The sequence below is a fragment of the Oncorhynchus keta genome, unplaced genomic scaffold (assembly GCF_023373465.1).
Source record: "Oncorhynchus keta strain PuntledgeMale-10-30-2019 unplaced genomic scaffold, Oket_V2 Un_contig_2177_pilon_pilon, whole genome shotgun sequence".
Lineage (NCBI taxonomy): Eukaryota > Metazoa > Chordata > Actinopteri > Salmoniformes > Salmonidae > Oncorhynchus > Oncorhynchus keta.
Genome location: NW_026282598.1, coordinates 367,501 through 387,500, shown reverse-complemented (window position 1 = coordinate 387,500; position 20,000 = coordinate 367,501). Strand labels below are relative to the sequence as shown.

At 45.2% G+C, this 20,000-nt stretch overlaps 1 protein-coding gene across 1 annotated transcript in view; it reads left to right on the top strand.

The window, feature by feature from the left end:
• The window catches only part of LOC127921223 (caskin-1-like), a gene marked incomplete at its 3' end in the record, with an annotated part of 105,987 nt that overhangs the window by 18,759 nt on the left and 67,228 nt on the right, over positions 1 to 20,000 (top strand). Inside the window, exon 2 of the mRNA XM_052504994.1 lies at positions 6,624 to 6,675. Within this exon, the coding sequence (XP_052360954.1) occupies positions 6,624 to 6,675 (52 nt within the window). The remainder of the gene's footprint in view (positions 1 to 6,623; positions 6,676 to 20,000) is intronic.

Genomic DNA, 20,000 nt, shown 5'->3' with positions numbered 1-20,000 from the left:
TCTCCTGTCCTCTCTACACCACTCCTCTCCTGTCCTCCTCTCCTGTCCTCCTCTCCTGTCCTCTCTACACCACTCCTCTCCTGTCCTCCTCTCCTGTCCTCTCTACACCACTCCTCTCCTGTCCTCCTCTCCTGTCCTCTCTACACCACTCCTCTCCTGTCCTCTCCTGTCCTCCTCTCCTGTCCTCCTCTCCTGTCCTCTCTACACCACTCCTCTCCTGTCCTCCTCTCCTGTCCTCTCTACACCACTCCTCTCCTGTCCTCCTCTCCTGTCCTCCTCTCCTGTCCTCTCCACACCACTCCTCTCCTGTCCTCTCCACACTACTCCTCTCCACACCACTCCTCTCCTGTCCTCTCCTGTCCTCTCCACACCACTCCTCTCCTGTCCTCTCTACACCACTCCTCTCCTGTCCTCCTCTCCTGTCCTCCTCTCCTGTCCTCTCTACACCACTCCTCTCCTGTCCTCCTCTCCTGTCCTCCTCTCCTGTCCTCTCTACACCACTCCTCTCCTGTCCTCTCTACACCACTCCTCTCCTGTCCTCTCTACACCACTCCTCTCCTGTCCTCTCCACACCACTCCTCTCCTTTCCTCCTCTCCTGTCCTCTCCACACCACTCCTCTCCTGTCCTCCTCTCCTGTCCTCTCTACACCACTCCTCTCCTGTCCTCCTCTCCTGTCCTCTCCACACCACTCCTCTCCTGTCCTCCTCTCCTGTCCTACTCTCCTGTCCTCTCCACACCACTCCTCTCCTGTCCTCCTCTCCTGTCCTCCTCTCCTGTCCTCTCCACACCACTCCTCTCCTGTCCTCCTCTCCTGTCCTCTCTACACCACTCCTCTCCTGTCCTCTCTACACCACTCCTCTCCTGTCCTCTCCACACCACTCCTCTCCTGTCCTCCTCTCCTGTCCTCTCTACACCACTCCTCTCCTGTCCTCCTCTCCTGTCCTCTCTACACCACTCCTCTCCTGTCCTCCTCTCCTGTCCTCTCCACACCACTCCTCTCCTGTCCTCTCCACACCACTCCTCTCCTGTCCTCCTCTCCTGTCCTCTCTACACCACTCCTCTCCTGTCCTCCTCTCCTGTCCTCTCCACACCACTCCTCTCCTGTCCTCTCTACACCTCTCCTCTCCTGTCCTCTCTACACCACTCCTCTCCTGTCCTCTCTACACCACTCCTCTCCTGTCCTCCTCTCCTGTCCTCTCTACACCACTCCTCTCCTGTCCTCCTCTCCTGTCCTCCTCTCCTGTCCTCTCCACACCACTCCTCTCCTGTCCTCTCTACACCACTCCTCTCCCTTCCTCTCCTGTCCTCCTCTCCTGTCCTCTCCACACCACTCCTCTCCTGTCCTCCTCTCCTGTCCTCTCTACACCACTCCTCTCATGTCCTCCTCTCCTGTCCTCTCTACACCACTCCTCTCCTGTCCTCTCCACACCACTCCTCTCCTGTCCTCCTCTCCTGTCCTCCTCTCCTGTCCTCTCTACACCACTCCTCTCCTGTCCTCCTCTCCTGTCCTCTCCACACCACTCCTCTCCTGTCCTCTCCACACCACTCCTCTCCTGTCCTCTCTACACCACTCCTCTCCCTTCCTCTCCTGTCCTCCTCTCCTGTCCTCTCCACACCACTCCTCTCCTGTCCTCTCTACACCACTCCTCTCCTCCTCCTCTCGGTCTATGAGATAACAGTACTGTGGACATTCCAGACAGTTTCTCCTCAAACGCCAGGAAATATCAGTTCTGTCTTTCACACCACTGAGCACATAGAGAGGACGGGAGGGAGGGAGACAGAGGGAGGGAGAGAGAGACATGTGGTGATGGTCAGAAGTGTGTGTGTGTGTGTGTGTGTTTTCCTGCAGAGGAACCTGTATGGGGTGCTTAATAATTCAGAGAAAAATCTGGTTCCACACACCTACACACACACCTACACACACACCTACACACACCTACACACACCTACACACACACCTACACACACCTACACACACACCTACACACACACCTACACACACACCTACACACACACCTACACACACCTACACACACACCTACACTGGGTGGACAGGGGGAGGACAGGGGGTGTTCCTGGGTGGACAGGGGGTGTTCCTGGGTGGACAGGGGGTGTTCCTGGGAGGACAGGGGGTGTTTCTGGGTGGACAGGGGGTGTTCCTGGGTGGACAGGGGGTGTTCCTGGGAGGACAGGGGGTGTTTCTGGGTGGACAGGGGGTGTTCCTGAGTGGACAGGGGGTGTACAGGGGGAGGACAGGGGGTGTTCCTGGGTGGACAGGGGGTGTAAAGGGGGAGGACAGGGGGTGTTCCTGGGTGGACAGGGGGTGTACAGGGGAGGACAGGGGTGTTCCTGGGTGGACAGGGGGAGGACAGGGGGTGTTCCTGGGTGGACAGGGGGAGGACAGGGGGTGTTCCTGGGTGGACAGGGGGAGGACAGGGGGTGTTCCGGGGAGGACAGGGGTGTTCCTGGGTGGACAGGGGGTGTTCCTGGGTGGACAGGGGGTGTTCCTGAGTGGACAGGGGGAGGACAGGGGGTGTTCCTGGGTGGACAGGGGGAGGACAGGGGGTGTTCCTGGGTGGACAGGGGAGGACAGGGGTGTTCCTGGGTGGACAGGGGGTGTTCCTGGGTGGACAGGGGGTGTTCCTGAGTGGACAGGGGGTGTTCCTGGGTGGACAGGGGGTGTTCCTGGGTGGACAGGGGGTGTTCCTGAGTGGACAGGGGGTGTTCCTGGGAGGACAGGGGGTGTTCCTGGGTGGACAGGGGGTGTTCCTGGGTGGACAGGGGTGTTCCTGGGAGGACAGGGGGTGTTCCTGGGTGGACAGGGGGAGGACAGGGGGTGTTCCTGGGTGGACAGGGGGTGTTCCTGGGTGGACAGGGGGTGTTCCTGAGTGGACAGGGGGTGTTCCTGGGAGGACAGGGGGTGTTCCTGGGTGGACAGGGGTGTTCCTGGGTGGACAGGGGTGTTCCTGGGAGGACAGGGGTGTTCCTGGGTGGACAGGGGGTGTTCCTGGGAGGACAGGGGGTGTTCCTGGGTGGACAGGGGGTGTTCCTGGGTGGACAGGGGGTGTTCCTGGGTGGACAGGGGTGTTCCTGGGTGGACAGGGGGTGTTCCTGGGAGGACAGGGGGGGGTGTTCCTGGGTGGACAGGGGGTGTTCCTGGGAGGACAGGGGGTGTTCCTGGGTGGACAGGGGGGGGACAGGGGGTGTTCCTGGGTGGACAGGGGGAGGACAGGGGGTGTTCCTGGGTGGACAGGGGTGTTCCTGAGTGGACAGGGGTGTTCCTGGGAGGACAGGGGGTGTTCCTGGGTGGACAGGGGGTGTTCCTGGGTGGACAGGGGGTGTTCCTGAGTGGACAGGGGGTGTTCCTGGGAGGACAGGGGGTGTTCCTGGGTGGACAGGGGGTGTTCCTGGGTGGACAGGGGGTGTTCCTGGGAGGACAGGGGGTGTTCCTGGGTGGACAGGGGGAGGACAGGGGTGTTCCTGGGTGGACAGGGGAGGACAGGGGTGTTCCTGGGTGGACAGGGGGTGTTCCTGGGTGGACAGGGGGTGTTCCTGGGTGGACAGGGGGAGGACAGGGGGTGTTCCTGGGTGGACAGGGGGTGTTCCTGGGTGGACAGGGGGTGTTCCTGGGAGGACAGGGGGTGTTCCTGGGTGGACAGGGGTGTTCCTGGGTGGACAGGGGGTGTTCCTGGGTGGACAGGGGGTGTTCCTGGGAGGACAGGGGGTGTTCCTGGGTGGACAGGGGGTGTTCCTGGGTGGACAGGGGTGTTCCTGGGTGGACAGGGGGAGGACAGGGGGTGTACAGGGGAGGACAGGGGGTGTTCCTGAGTGGACAGGGGGTGTTCCTGGGTGGACAGGGGAGGACAGGGGTGTTCCTGGGTGGACAGGGGTGTTCCTGGGTGGACAGGGGGTGTTCCTGGGTGGACAGGGGAGGACAGGGGTGTTCCTGGGTGGACAGGGGTGTTCCTGGGTGGACAGGGGAGGACAGGGGGTGTTCCTGGGTGGACAGGGGGAGGACAGGGGTGTTCCTGGGTGGACAGGGGAGGACAGGGGGTGTTCCTGGGTGGACAGGGGAGGACAGGGGTGTTCCTGGGTGGACAGGGGGAGGACAGGGGTGTTCCTGGGTGGACAGGGGTGTTCCTGGGAGGACAGGGGTGTTCCTGAGTGGACAGGGGGTGCTCCTGGGAGGACAGGGGGTGTTCCTGGGTGGACAGGGGGTGTTCCTGAGTGGACAGGGGGTGTTCCTGGGAGGACAGGGGGTGTTCCTGGGTGGACAGGGGTGTTCCTGGGTGGACAGGGGTGTTCCTGGGTTGACAGGGGTGTTCCTGGGTGGACAGGGGAGGACAGGGAGGACAGGGGGTGTTCCTGGGTGGACAGGGGAGGACAGGGGTGTTCCTGAGTGGACAGGGGTGTTCCTGAGTGGACAGGGGTGTTCCTGGGAGGACAGGGGGTGTTCCTGGGTGGACAGGGGTGTTCCTGAGTGGACAGGGGTGTTCCTGGGAGGACAGGGGTGTTCCTGGGTGGACAGGGGGTGTTCCTGAGTGGACAGGGGGTGTTCCTGGGTGGACAGGGGGTGTTCCTGAGTGGACAGGGGTGTTCCTGGGAGGACAGGGGTGTTCCTGGGTGGACAGGGGTGTTCCTGAGTGGACAAGGGGTGTTCCTGGGTGGACAGGGGGAGGACAGGGAGGACAGGGGGTGTTCCTGGGTGGACAGGGGTGTTCCTGGGAGGACAGGGGCTGTTCCTGAGTGGACAGGGGGTGTTCCTGGGAGGACAGGGGCTGTTCCTGGGAGGACAGGGGGTGTTCCTGGGTGGACAGGGGTGTTCCTGGGTGGACAGGGGTGTTCCTGGGTGGACAGGGGTGTTCCTGAGTGGACAGGGGTGTTCCTGGGAGGACAGGGGCTGTTCCTGGGAGGACAGGGGTGTTCCTGGGAGGACAGGGGGTGTTCCTGGGTGGACAGGGGTGTTCCTGGGTGGACAGGGGTGTTCCTGGGTGGACAGGGGGTGTTCCTGGGTGGACAGGGGTGTTCCTGGGTGGACAGGGGAGGACAGGGGTGTTCCTGAGTGGACAGGGGTGTTCCTGGGTGGACAGGGGGTGTTCCTGGGAGGACAGGGGTGTTCCTGGGTGGACAGGGGTGTTCCTGGGTGGGCAGGGGTGTTCCTGGGTGGACAGGGGGTGTTCCTGGGTGGACAGGGGGTGTTCCTGAGTGGACAGGGGGAGGACAGGGGGTGTTCCTGGGAGGACAGGGGTGTTCCTGGGTGGACAGGGGTGTTACTGGGGGACAGGGGTGTTCCTGAGTGGACAGGGGCTGTTCCTGGGTGGACAGGGGTGTTCCTGGGTGGACAGGGGAGGACAGGGGTGTTTCTGGGTGGACAGGGGTGTTCCTGAGTGGACAGGGGGTGTTCCTGGGTGGACAGGGGTGTTCCTGGGTGGACAGGGGAGGACAGGGGTGTTCCTGGGTGGACAGGGGGTGTTCCTGGGTGGACAGGGGGTGTTCCTGAGTGAACAGGGGGTGTTCCTGGGAGGACAGTGGGAGGACAGGGGGAGGACAGGGGGTGTTCCTGGGTGGACAGGGGGTGTACAGGGGGAGGACAGGGGGTGTTCCTGAGTGGACAGGGGGTGTACAGGGGGAGGACAGGGGGTGTTCCTGAGTGGACAGGGGGTGTACAGGGGGAGGACAGGGGTGTTCCTGGGTGGACAGGGGTGTACAGGGGAGGATAGGGGTGTTCCTGAGTGGACAGGGGTGTACAGGGGAGGACAGGGGTGTTCCTGGCTGGACAGGGGGAGGACAGGGGGTGTTCCTGGGTGGACAGGGGGAGGACAGGGGGTGTTCCTGGGTGGACAGGGGGTGTTCTTGGGAGGACAGGGGGTGTTCCTGGGTGGACAGGGGGTGTACAGGGGAGGACAGGGGTGTTCCTGGGTGGACAGGGGGAGGACAGGGGTGTTCCTGGGTGGACAGGGGAGGACAGGGGGTGTTCCTGGGTGGACAGGGGGTGTTCTTGGGAGGACAGGGGGTGTTCCTGGGTGGACAGGGGGAGGACAGGGGGTGTTCCTGGGTGGACAGGGGGTGTTCCTGGGTGGACAGGGGGAGGACAGGGGTGTTCCTGGGTGGACAGGGGGTGTTCCTGGGTGGACAGGGGAGGACAGGGGTGTTCCTGGGTGGACAGGGGTGTTCCTGGGTGGACAGGGGTGTTCCTGGGTGGACAGGGGGTGTTCCTGGGTGGACAGGGGGTGTTCCTGAGTGGACAGGGGGTGTTCCTGGGAGGACAGTGGGAGGACAGGGGGAGGACAGGGGGTATTCCTGGGTGGACAGGGGGTGTTCCTGGGTGGACAGGGGGATGACAGGGGGAGGACAGGGGGAGGACAGGGGGTATTCCTGGGTGGACAGGGGGAGGACAGGGGGAGGACAGGGGGTGGACAGGGGGAGGACAGGGGGTGTTCCTGGGTGGACAGGGGGAGGACAGGGGGTGGACAGGGGGTGTTCCTGGGTGCACAGGGGTTGGACAGGGGTGTTCCTGGGTGGACAGGGGGTGGACAGGGGTGTTAATTCTGCTGGATTTAGTCTTTATTCTCGTTTTCCTGTGAACCATAGTACCACACTGATGTCTCTATGTGTGTTTCAGAGTTGCTTGGAACAGCCAAGAGGGTCAATGTCAACTTCCAGGACACAGACGGGTGAGTGACATAACAGTCTATACACAGTCTATACACACTGTCTATACACAGTCTATACACACAGTCTATACACACAGTCTATACACACAGTCTATACACAGTCTATACACAGTCTATACACAGTCTATACACACAGTCTATACACAGTCTATACACACAGTCTATACACACTGTCTATACACAGTCTATACACAGTCTATACACACAGTCTATACACACTGTCTATACACAGTCTATACACAGTCTATACACACAGTCTATACACAGTCTATACACAGTCTATACACACTGTCTATACACAGTCTATACACACAGTCTATACACAGTCTATACACTGTCTATACACAGTCTATACACAGTCTATACACACAGTCTATACACACTGTCTATACACAGTCTATACACACTGTCTATACACAGTCTATACACACAGTCTATACACAGTCTATACACACAGTCTATACACACTGTCTATACACAGTCTATACACTGTCTATACACAGTCTATACACAGTCTATACACAGTCTATACACAGTCTATACACAGTCTATACACAGTCTATACACACTGTCTATACACAGTCTATACACAGTCTATACACAGTCTATACACTGTCTATACACAGTCTATACACAGTCTATACACACTGTCTATACACAGTCTATACACACAGTCTATACACAGTCTATACACACAGTCTATACACAGTCTATACACAGTCTATACACAGTCTATACACAGTCTATACACAGTCTATACACACTGTCTATACACAGTCTATACACACAGTCTATACACAGTCTATACACACAGTCTATACACAGTCTATACACAGTCTATACACAGTCTATACACAGTCTATACACAGTCTATACACACTGTCTATACACAGTCTATACACACAGTCTATACACAGTCTATACACTGTCTATACACAGTCTATACACAGTCTATACACACTGTCTTTACACAGTCTATACACACTGTCTATACACAGTCTATACACAGTCTATACACAGTCTATACACAGTCTATATACACAGTCTATACACAGTCTATATACACAGTCTATACACAGTCTGTACACACTGTCTATACACAGTCTATATACAGTCTATACAGTCTATACACAGTCTATACACTGTCTATACACAGTCTATATACACTGTCTAAACACAGTCTATACACAGTCTATACACTGTCTATACACAGTCTATACACAGTCTATACATGCTGTCGATACACAGTCTATACACAGTCTATACACAGTCTATATACATTCTATACACAGTCTATACACAGTCTATATACAGTCTATACACAGTCTATACATTGTCTATACACAGTCTATACACAGTCTATATACAGTCTGTACACAGTCTATACACAGTCTATATACAGTCTATACACACTGTCTATACACAGTCTATACACAGTCTATATACAGTCTATACACAGTCTATACACAGTCTATACACAGTCTTTACACAGTCTATATACACTGTCTAAACACAGTCTATACACAGTCTATACACTGTCTATACACAGTCTATACACTGTCTATACACAGTCTATACACAGTCTATACACAGTCTATACATGCTGTCTATACACAGTCTATACACAGTATTTACACAGTCTATACACAGTCTATACACACTGTCTATACACAGTCTTTACACAGTCTATACACAGTCTATACACAGTCTATACACAGTCTATACACAGTCTATACACAGTCTATACACTGTCTATACACAGTCTATACACAGTCTATACACAGTCTATATACACTGTCTAAACACAGTCTATACACAGTCTATACACTGTCTATACACAGTCTATACACAGTCTATACATGCTGTCTATACACAGTCTATCCACGGTCTATACACAGTCTATACACAGTCTATACACACAGTCTATACACAGTCTATACACGGCCTATACACAGTCTATATACAGTCTATACACAGTCTATACACGGTCTATACACAGTCTATACACAGTCTATATACACTGTCTATACACAGTCCATACACAGTCTATACACTGTCTATACACAGTCTATACACAGTCTATACACAGTCTATACATGCTGTCTATACACAGTCTATACACAGTCTATACACAGTCTATACACACTGTCTGTACACAGTCTATACACAGTCTATACATGCTGTCTATACACAGTATATACACAGTCTATACACACTGTCTATACACAGTCTATACATGCTGTCTATACACAGTCTATACACAGTCTATACACACGGTCTATACACACTGTCTATACAAACTGTCTATACACAGTCTATACACTGTCTATACACAGTCTATACACAGTCTATACACACGGTCTATACACACTGTCTATACACAGTCTATACACACAGTCTATACACAGTCTATACACTGTCTATACACAGTCTATACACACAGTCTATACACAGTCTATACACACAGTCTATACACAGTCTATACACACAGTCTATACACAGTCTATACACACAGTCTATACACACAGTCTATACACAGTCTATACACTGTCTATACACAGTCTATACACAGTCTATACACACGGTCTATACACACTGTCTATACAAACTGTCTATACACAGTCTATACACTGTCTATACACAGTCTATACACAGTCTATACACACGGTCTATACACACTGTCTATACACAGTCTATACACACAGTCTATACACAGTCTATACACTGTCTATACACAGTCTATACACAGTCTATACACACTGTCTTTACACAGTCTATACACACTGTCTATACACAGTCTATACACAGTCTATACACAGTCTATATACACAGTCTATACACAGTCTATATACACAGTCTATACACAGTCTGTACACACTGTCTATACACAGTCTATATACAGTCTATACAGTCTATACACAGTCTATACACTGTCTATACACAGTCTATATACACTGTCTAAACACAGTCTATACACAGTCTATACACAGTCTATACACAGTCTATACACACAGTCTATACACAGTCTATACACACAGTCTATACACAGTCTATACACTGTCTATACACAGTCTATACACAGTCTATACACACGGTCTATACACACTGTCTATACAAACTGTCTATACACAGTCTATACACTGTCTATACACAGTCTATACACAGTCTATACACACGGTCTATACACACTGTCTATACACAGTCTATACACACAGTCTATACACAGTCTATACACTGTCTATACACAGTCTATACACACAGTCTATACACAGTCTATACACACAGTCTATACACAGTCTATACACACAGTCTATACACAGTCTATACACACAGTCTATACACACAGTCTATACACAGTCTATACACTGTCTATACACAGTCTATACACAGTCTATACACACGGTCTATACACACTGTCTATACAAACTGTCTATACACAGTCTATACACTGTCTATACACAGTCTATACACAGTCTATACACACGGTCTATACACACTGTCTATACACAGTCTATACACACAGTCTATACACAGTCTATACACTGTCTATACACAGTCTATACACAGTCTATACACACTGTCTTTACACAGTCTATACACACTGTCTATACACAGTCTATACACAGTCTATACACAGTCTATATACACAGTCTATACACAGTCTATATACACAGTCTATACACAGTCTGTACACACTGTCTATACACAGTCTATATACAGTCTATACAGTCTATACACAGTCTATACACTGTCTATACACAGTCTATATACACTGTCTAAACACAGTCTATACACAGTCTATACACTGTCTATACACAGTCTATACACAGTCTATACATGCTGTCGATACACAGTCTATACACAGTCTATACACAGTCTATATACATTCTATACACAGTCTATACACAGTCTATATACAGTCTATACACAGTCTATACATTGTCTATACACAGTCTATACACAGTCTATATACAGTCTGTACACAGTCTATACACAGTCTATATACAGTCTATACACACTGTCTATACACAGTCTATACACAGTCTATATACAGTCTATACACAGTCTATACACAGTCTATACACAGTCTTTACACAGTCTATATACACTGTCTAAACACAGTCTATACACAGTCTATACACTGTCTATACACAGTCTATACACTGTCTATACACAGTCTATACACAGTCTATACACAGTCTATACATGCTGTCTATACACAGTCTATACACAGTATTTACACAGTCTATACACAGTCTATACACACTGTCTATACACAGTCTTTACACAGTCTATACACAGTCTATACACAGTCTATATACAGTCTATACACAGTCTATACACAGTCTATACACTGTCTATACACAGTCTATACACAGTCTATACACAGTCTATATACACTGTCTAAACACAGTCTATACACAGTCTATACACTGTCTATACACAGTCTATACACAGTCTATACATGCTGTCTATACACAGTCTATACACGGTCTATACACAGTCTATACACAGTCTATACACACAGTCTATACACAGTCTATACACGGCCTATACACAGTCTATATACAGTCTATACACAGTCTATACACGGTCTATACACAGTCTATACACAGTCTATATACACTGTCTATACACAGTCCATACACAGTCTATACACTGTCTATACACAGTCTATACACAGTCTATACACAGTCTATACATGCTGTCTATACACAGTCTATACACAGTCTATACACAGTCTATACACACTGTCTGTACACAGTCTATACACAGTCTATACATGCTGTCTATACACAGTATATACACAGTCTATACACACTGTCTATACACAGTCTATACATGCTGTCTATACACAGTCTATACACAGTCTATACACACGGTCTATACACACTGTCTATACAAACTGTCTATACACAGTCTATACACTGTCTATACACAGTCTATACACAGTCTATACACACGGTCTATACACACTGTCTATACACAGTCTATACACACAGTCTATACACAGTCTATACACTGTCTATACACAGTCTATACACACAGTCTATACACAGTCTATACACACAGTCTATACACAGTCTATACACACAGTCTATACACAGTCTATACACACAGTCTATACACACAGTCTATACACAGTCTATACACTGTCTATACACAGTCTATACACAGTCTATACACACGGTCTATACACACTGTCTATACAAACTGTCTATACACAGTCTATACACTGTCTATACACAGTCTATACACAGTCTATACACACGGTCTATACACACTGTCTATACACAGTCTATACACACAGTCTATACACAGTCTATACACTGTCTATACACAGTCTATACACAGTCTATACACACTGTCTTTACACAGTCTATACACACTGTCTATACACAGTCTATACACAGTCTATACACAGTCTATATACACAGTCTATACACAGTCTATATACACAGTCTATACACAGTCTGTACACACTGTCTATACACAGTCTATATACAGTCTATACAGTCTATACACAGTCTATACACTGTCTATACACAGTCTATATACACTGTCTAAACACAGTCTATACACAGTCTATACACTGTCTATACACAGTCTATACACAGTCTATACATGCTGTCGATACACAGTCTATACACAGTCTATACACAGTCTATATACATTATATACACAGTCTATACACAGTCTATATACAGTCTATACACAGTCTATACATTGTCTATACACAGTCTATACACAGTCTATATACAGTCTGTACACAGTCTATACACAGTCTATATACAGTCTATACACACTGTCTATACACAGTCTATACACAGTCTATATACAGTCTATACACAGTCTATACACAGTCTATACACAGTCTTTACACAGTCTATATACACTGTCTAAACACAGTCTATACACAGTCTATACACTGTCTATACACAGTCTATACACTGTCTATACACAGTCTATACACAGTCTATACACAGTCTATACATGCTGTCTATACACAGTCTATACACAGTATTTACACAGTCTATACACAGTCTATACACACTGTCTATACACAGTCTTTACACAGTCTATACACAGTCTATACACAGTCTATATACAGTCTATACACAGTCTATACACAGTCTATACACTGTCTATACACAGTCTATACACAGTCTATACACAGTCTATATACACTGTCTAAACACAGTCTATACACAGTCTATACACTGTCTATACACAGTCTATACACAGTCTATACATGCTGTCTATACACAGTCTATACACGGTCTATACACAGTCTATACACAGTCTATACACACAGTCTATACACAGTCTATACACGGCCTATACACAGTCTATATACAGTCTATACACTGTCTATACACAGTCTATACACGGTCTATACACAGTCTATACACAGTCTATATACACTGTCTATACACAGTCCATACACAGTCTATACACTGTCTATACACAGTCTATACACAGTCTATACACAGTCTATACATGCTGTCTATACACAGTCTATACACAGTCTATACACAGTCTATACACACTGTCTGTACACAGTCTATACACAGTCTATACATGCTGTCTATACACAGTATATACACAGTCTATACACACTGTCTATACACAGTCTATACATGCTGTATATACACAGTCTATACACAGTCTATACACAGTCTATACACAGTCTATAAACACTGTCTATACACAGTCTATACACAGTCTATACACAGTCTATATACAGTCTATACACAGTCTATACACAGTCTATATACAGTCTATACACAGTCTATAAACTGTCTATACACAGTCTATACACAGTCTATACACAGTCTATATACACTGTCTAAACACAGTCTATACACAGTCGATACACTGTCTATACACTGTCTATACACAGTCGATATACACTGTCTAAACACAGTCTATACACAGTCTATACACAGTCTATACACAGTCTATACATGCTGTCTATACACAGTCTATACACAGTATTTACACAGTCTATACACAGTCTATACACACTGTCTATACACAGTCTTTACACAGTCTATATACAGTCTATACACAGTCTATACACAGTCTATACACTGTCTATACACAGTCTATACACAGTCTATACACAGTCTATACACAGTCTATATACACTGTCTATACACAGTCTATACACTGTCTATACACAGTCTATACACAGTCTATACATGCTGTCTATACACAGTCTATCCACGGTCTATACACAGTCTATACACAGTCTATACACACAGTCTATATACAGTCTGTACACAGTCTATACACAGTCTATATACAGTATATATACTGTCTATACACAGTCTATACACTGTCTATACACAGTCTATACACAGTCTATATAGACTGGCTATACACAGTCTATACACAGTCTATACACTGTCTATACACAGTCTATACACAGTCTATACATGCTGTCTATACACAGCCTATACACTGTCTATACACAGTCTATACACAGTCTATACACAGTCTATACATGCTGTCTATACACAGTCTATACACAGTCTATACACAGTCTATACATGCTGTCTATACACAGTCTATATACAGTCTATACACAGTCTATACACAGTCTATATACAGTCTATACACAGTCTATACACAGTCTATACACTGTCTATACACAGTCTATACACAGTCAATACACAGTCTATATACACTGTCTAAACACAGTCTATACACAGTCTATACATGCTGTCTATACACAGTCTATACACACTGTCTATACACAGTCTATACACACTGTCTTTACACAGTCTATACACCCTGTCTATACACAGTCTATACACACTGTCTATACACAGTCTATACACAGTCTATAAACACAGTCTATAAACACAGTCTATACACACTGTCCATACACAGTCTATATACACATTATATATACACAGTCTATATACACAGTCTATATACAGTCTACACACACTGTCTATATACACAGTCTATAAACACTGTCTATACACAGTCTTTACACAGTCTATACACACTGTCTGTATACACAGTCTATACACAGTCTATAAACACAGTCTATAAACAGTCTATACACAATCTATATACACAGTCTATACACAGTCTATACACAGTCTATACACAGTCTATACACAATATATACACAGTCTATATACACAGTTTATACACACTGTCTATACACAGTCTTTACACAGTCTATATACACAGTCTATAAACATAGTCTTTACACATTCTATATACACAGTATATACACACAGTCTATATACACAGTATTTTCACAGTATATACAGTCTATATACACAGTCTATAAACACAGTCTATTCACACAGTCTACACAGTCTATATACACAGTCTAAAAACACAGTCTATAGACAGTATATACACACAGTCTATACACACAGTCTATACACAGTCTATACACACAGTCTATACACACAGTCTATAAACCAAGTCTATAGACAGTCTATACACACAGTCTATACACACAGTCTATACACACAGTTAATAGAGTCTATACACACGGTCTATACACACAGTCTATACACACAGTCTATGTAAACAGTCTATAAACACAGCCTATAGACAGTCTATACACATGGTCTATACACACAGTCTATACACACTTATACACACAGTCTATACACACAGTCTATACACACAGTCTATACACACAGTCTACACACACAGTTTATACACCGTCTATACACACAGTCTATACACACAGTCTATAAACCAAGTCTATAGACAGTCTATACACACAGTCTATACACACAGTCTATACACACAGTCAATAGGGTCTATACACACGGTCTATACACACAGTCTATACACACAGTCTATGTAAACAGTCTATAAACACAGCCTATAGACAGTCTATACACATGGTCTATACACACAGTCTATACACACTTATACACACAGTCTATACACACAGTCTATACACACAGTCTATACACACAGTCTATACACACAGTCTACACACACCGTCTATACACCGTCTATAATCACAGTCTATACATATGTTATTGTTAGGTGAAGTTATGGGACCAACAGTAGTTCTATGTTGTTGTTAGGTTAAGTTATGGGTCTATAAACACAGTCTATACACAGTTTATAAACCCAGTCTTTACACAGTCTATAAACACAGTCTATAAACACAGTCTAACACAGTCTATACACACAGTCTATACACAGTCTATACACACAGTCTATAAAGACAGTCTATAAACACAGTCTATATACACAGTCTATAAACACAGTCTATAAACACAGTCTACACACAGTCTATACACACAGTCTATAAACACAGTCTATACACACAGTCTATAAACACAGACTATAAACCCAGTCTATAAAGACAGTCTATAAAGACAGTCTATAAACCCAGTCTATAAAGACAGTCTATAAACCCAGTCTATAAAGACAGTCTATACACACATTATATATACACAGTCTATATACACAGTCTATGCACACTGTCTATATACACAGTCTATATACAGTCTACACACACTGTCTATAAACCCAGTCTATAAAGACAGTCTATAAACCCAGTCTATAAAGACAGTCTATACACACATTATATACACACTGTCTATACACAGTCTATACACACTGTCTATACACAGTCTATACACAGTCTATAAACACAGTCTATAAACACAGTCTATACACACTGTCCATACACAGTCTATATACACATTATATATACACAGTCTATATACACAGTCTATGCACACTGTCTATATACACAGTCTATATACAGTCTACACACACTGTCTATATACACAGTCTATAAACACTGTCTATACACAGTCTTTACACAGTCTATACACACTGTCTGTATACACAGTTTATATACACAGTCTATACACAGTCTATAAACACAGTCTATAAACAGTCTATACACAATCTATATACACAGTCTATACACAGTCTATATACACAGTCTTTACACCATATATACACAGTCTATATACACAGTCTATACACAGTCTATACACAATATATACACAGTCTATATACACAGTTTATACACACTGTCTATACACAGTCTTTACACAGTCTATATACACAGTCTATAAACATAGTCTTTACACATTCTATATACACAGTATATACACACAGTCTATATACACAGTATTTTCACAGTATATACAGTCTATATACTCAGTCTATAAACACAGTCTATTCACACAGTCTACACAGTCTATATACACAGTCTATAAACACAGTCTATAGACAGTCTATACACACAGTCTATACACACCGTCTATACACACAGACTATACACAGTCTGCACAGTCTATATACACAGTCTATACACAAAGTCTATAAACACAGTCTATAGACAGTCTATACACACAGTCTATACACACCGTCTATACACACAGACTATACACAGTCTGCACAGTCTATATACACAGTCTATACAAAAGTCTATAAACACAGTCTATAGACAGTCTATACACACAGTCTATACACACCGTCTATACACACAGACTATACACAGTCTGCACAGTCTATATACACAGTCTATACACAAAGTCTAAAAACACAGTCTATAGACAGTATATACACACAGTCTATACACACAGTCTATACACAGTCTATACACACAGTCTATACACACAGTCTATAAACCAAGTCTATAGACAGTCTATACACACAGTCTATACACAGTCTATACACACAGTCTATACACACAGTCTATAAACCAAGTCTATAGACAGTCTATACACACAGTCTATACACAGTCTATACACACAGTCTATACACACAGTCTATAAACCAAGTCTATAGACAGTCTATACACACAGTCTATACACACAGTCTATACACACAGTCAATAGAGTCTATACACACGGTCTATACACACAGTCTATACACAGTCTATACACACAGTCTTTACACACAGTCTATGTAAACAGTCTATAAACACAGCCTATAGACAGTCTATACACATGGTCTATACACACAGTCTATACACACTTATACACACAGTCTATACACACAGTCTATACACATAGTCTATACACACAGTCTATAAACACAGACTATAAACCCAGTCTATAAAGACAGTCTATACACACAGTCTATAAAGACAGTCTATACACAGTGTATAAACACAGTCTATAAACCCATTCTATAAACACAGTCTACACACACAGTCTATAAACACAGTCTATAAAGACAGTCTATAAAGACAGTCTATAAACCCAGTCTATAAAGACAGTCTATACACAGTGTATAAACACAGTCTATAAACCCAGTCTATAAGCACAGTCTATAAACACAGGCTAACGCAGTCTATAAACACAGTCTAACACAGTCTATAAACACAGTCTAACACAGTCTATAAACACAGTCTAACACAGTCTATACACACAGTCTATACACACAGTCTATAAACACGGTCTATAAACACAGTCTAACACGGTCTATAAACACAGTCTAACGCAGTCTATAAACACAGTCTATAAACACAGTCTAACACAGTCTATAAACACAGTCTATACACAGTGAGAGAAAAAGAGAGAGAGAGAGAGAAAAGGAGAGAGAGAAAAGGAGAGAAAGTGAGAGAAAAAGAGAGAGAGAAAAGAAGAGAGAGAAAAGAAGAGAGAGAGAGAAAAGGAGAGAAAGTGAGAGAAAAGGAGAGAGAGAAAAGGAGAGAGAGAAAAGGAGAGAAAGTGAGAGAAAAGGAGAGAGAGAAAAGGAGAGAGAGAAAAGGAGAGAAAGTGAGAGAAAAGAGAGAGAGAAAAGAGAGAGAAAAGAAGAGAGAGAGAGAAAAGGAGAGAGAGAAAAGGAGAGAGAGAAAAGGAGAGAGAGAAAAGGAGAGAGAGAGAGAAAAGGAGAGAGAGAAAAGAAGAGAGAGAAAAAGGGAGAGAGAGAAAAGGAGAGAGAGAAAAGGAGAGACACAAAAGGAGAGACAGAAAAGAAGAGAGAGAAAAGGAGAGAGAGAGGGACGAAGAGGAGGATAGAGCGATAGGGATAGATGAAGAGATAGAGAAAGGGTTAGAGGCTCCAGGGAAGAGGTGTCTTATTATGGGATCTAGGTCACCCCCCCCCTCGTACACACACACACACACACACACACACACACACACACACACACACACACACACACACACACACACACACACACACACACACACACGCACACACACAGTGAGAAGGGATGAAGTTACACAGTAAAGACATGAGGGATGGTGGATTAGTGGATACAGACCCCCTAGAACTATAGATTTATTCACTATGGATACAGACCCCCTAGAACTATAGATTTAATCACTATGGTTACAGACCCCCTAGAACTATAGATTTATTCACTATGGATACAGACCCCCTAGAACTATAGATTTAATCACTATGGATACAGACCCCATAGAACTATAGATTTATTCACTATGGATACAGACCCCCTAGAACTATAGATTTAATCACTATGGATACAGACCCCCTAGAACTATAGATTTATTCACTATGGTTACAGACCCACTAGAACTATAGATTTAATCACTATGGATACAGACCCCCTAGAACTATAGATTTAATCACTATGGATACAGACCCCCTAGAACTATAGATTTAATCACTATGGATACAGACCCCCTAGAACTATAGATTTAATCACTATGGTTACAGACCCACTAGAACTATAGATTTATTCACTATGGTTACAGACCCCCTAGAACTATAGGTTTAATCACTATGGTTACAGACCCCCTAGAACTATAGATTTATTCACTATGGATACAGACCCCCTAGAACTATAGATTTAATCACTATGGATACAGACCCCCTAGAACTATAGATTTATTCACTATGGTTACAGACCCCCTAGAACTATAGATGTATTCACTATGGATACAGACCCCCTAGAACTATAGATTTAATCACTATGGTTACAGACCCCCTCGGACTATAGATTTAATCATTATGGTTACAGACCCACTAGAACTATAGATTTATTCACTATGGTTACAGACCCCCTATAACTATAGATTTAATCACTATGGATACAGACCCCCTAGAACTATAGATTTATTCACTATGGATACAGACCCCCTAGAACTATAGATTTAATCACTATAGTTACAGACCCCCTAGAACTATAGATTTAATCACTATGGTTACAGACCCCCTAGGACTATAGATTTAATCATTATGGTTACAGACCCACTAGAACTATAGGTTTAAACACTATGGTTACAGACCCCCTAGAACTATAGATTTATTCACTATGGTTACAGACCCACTAGAACTATAGGTTTAAACACTATGGATACAGACCCCTAGAACTATAGATTTATTCACTATGG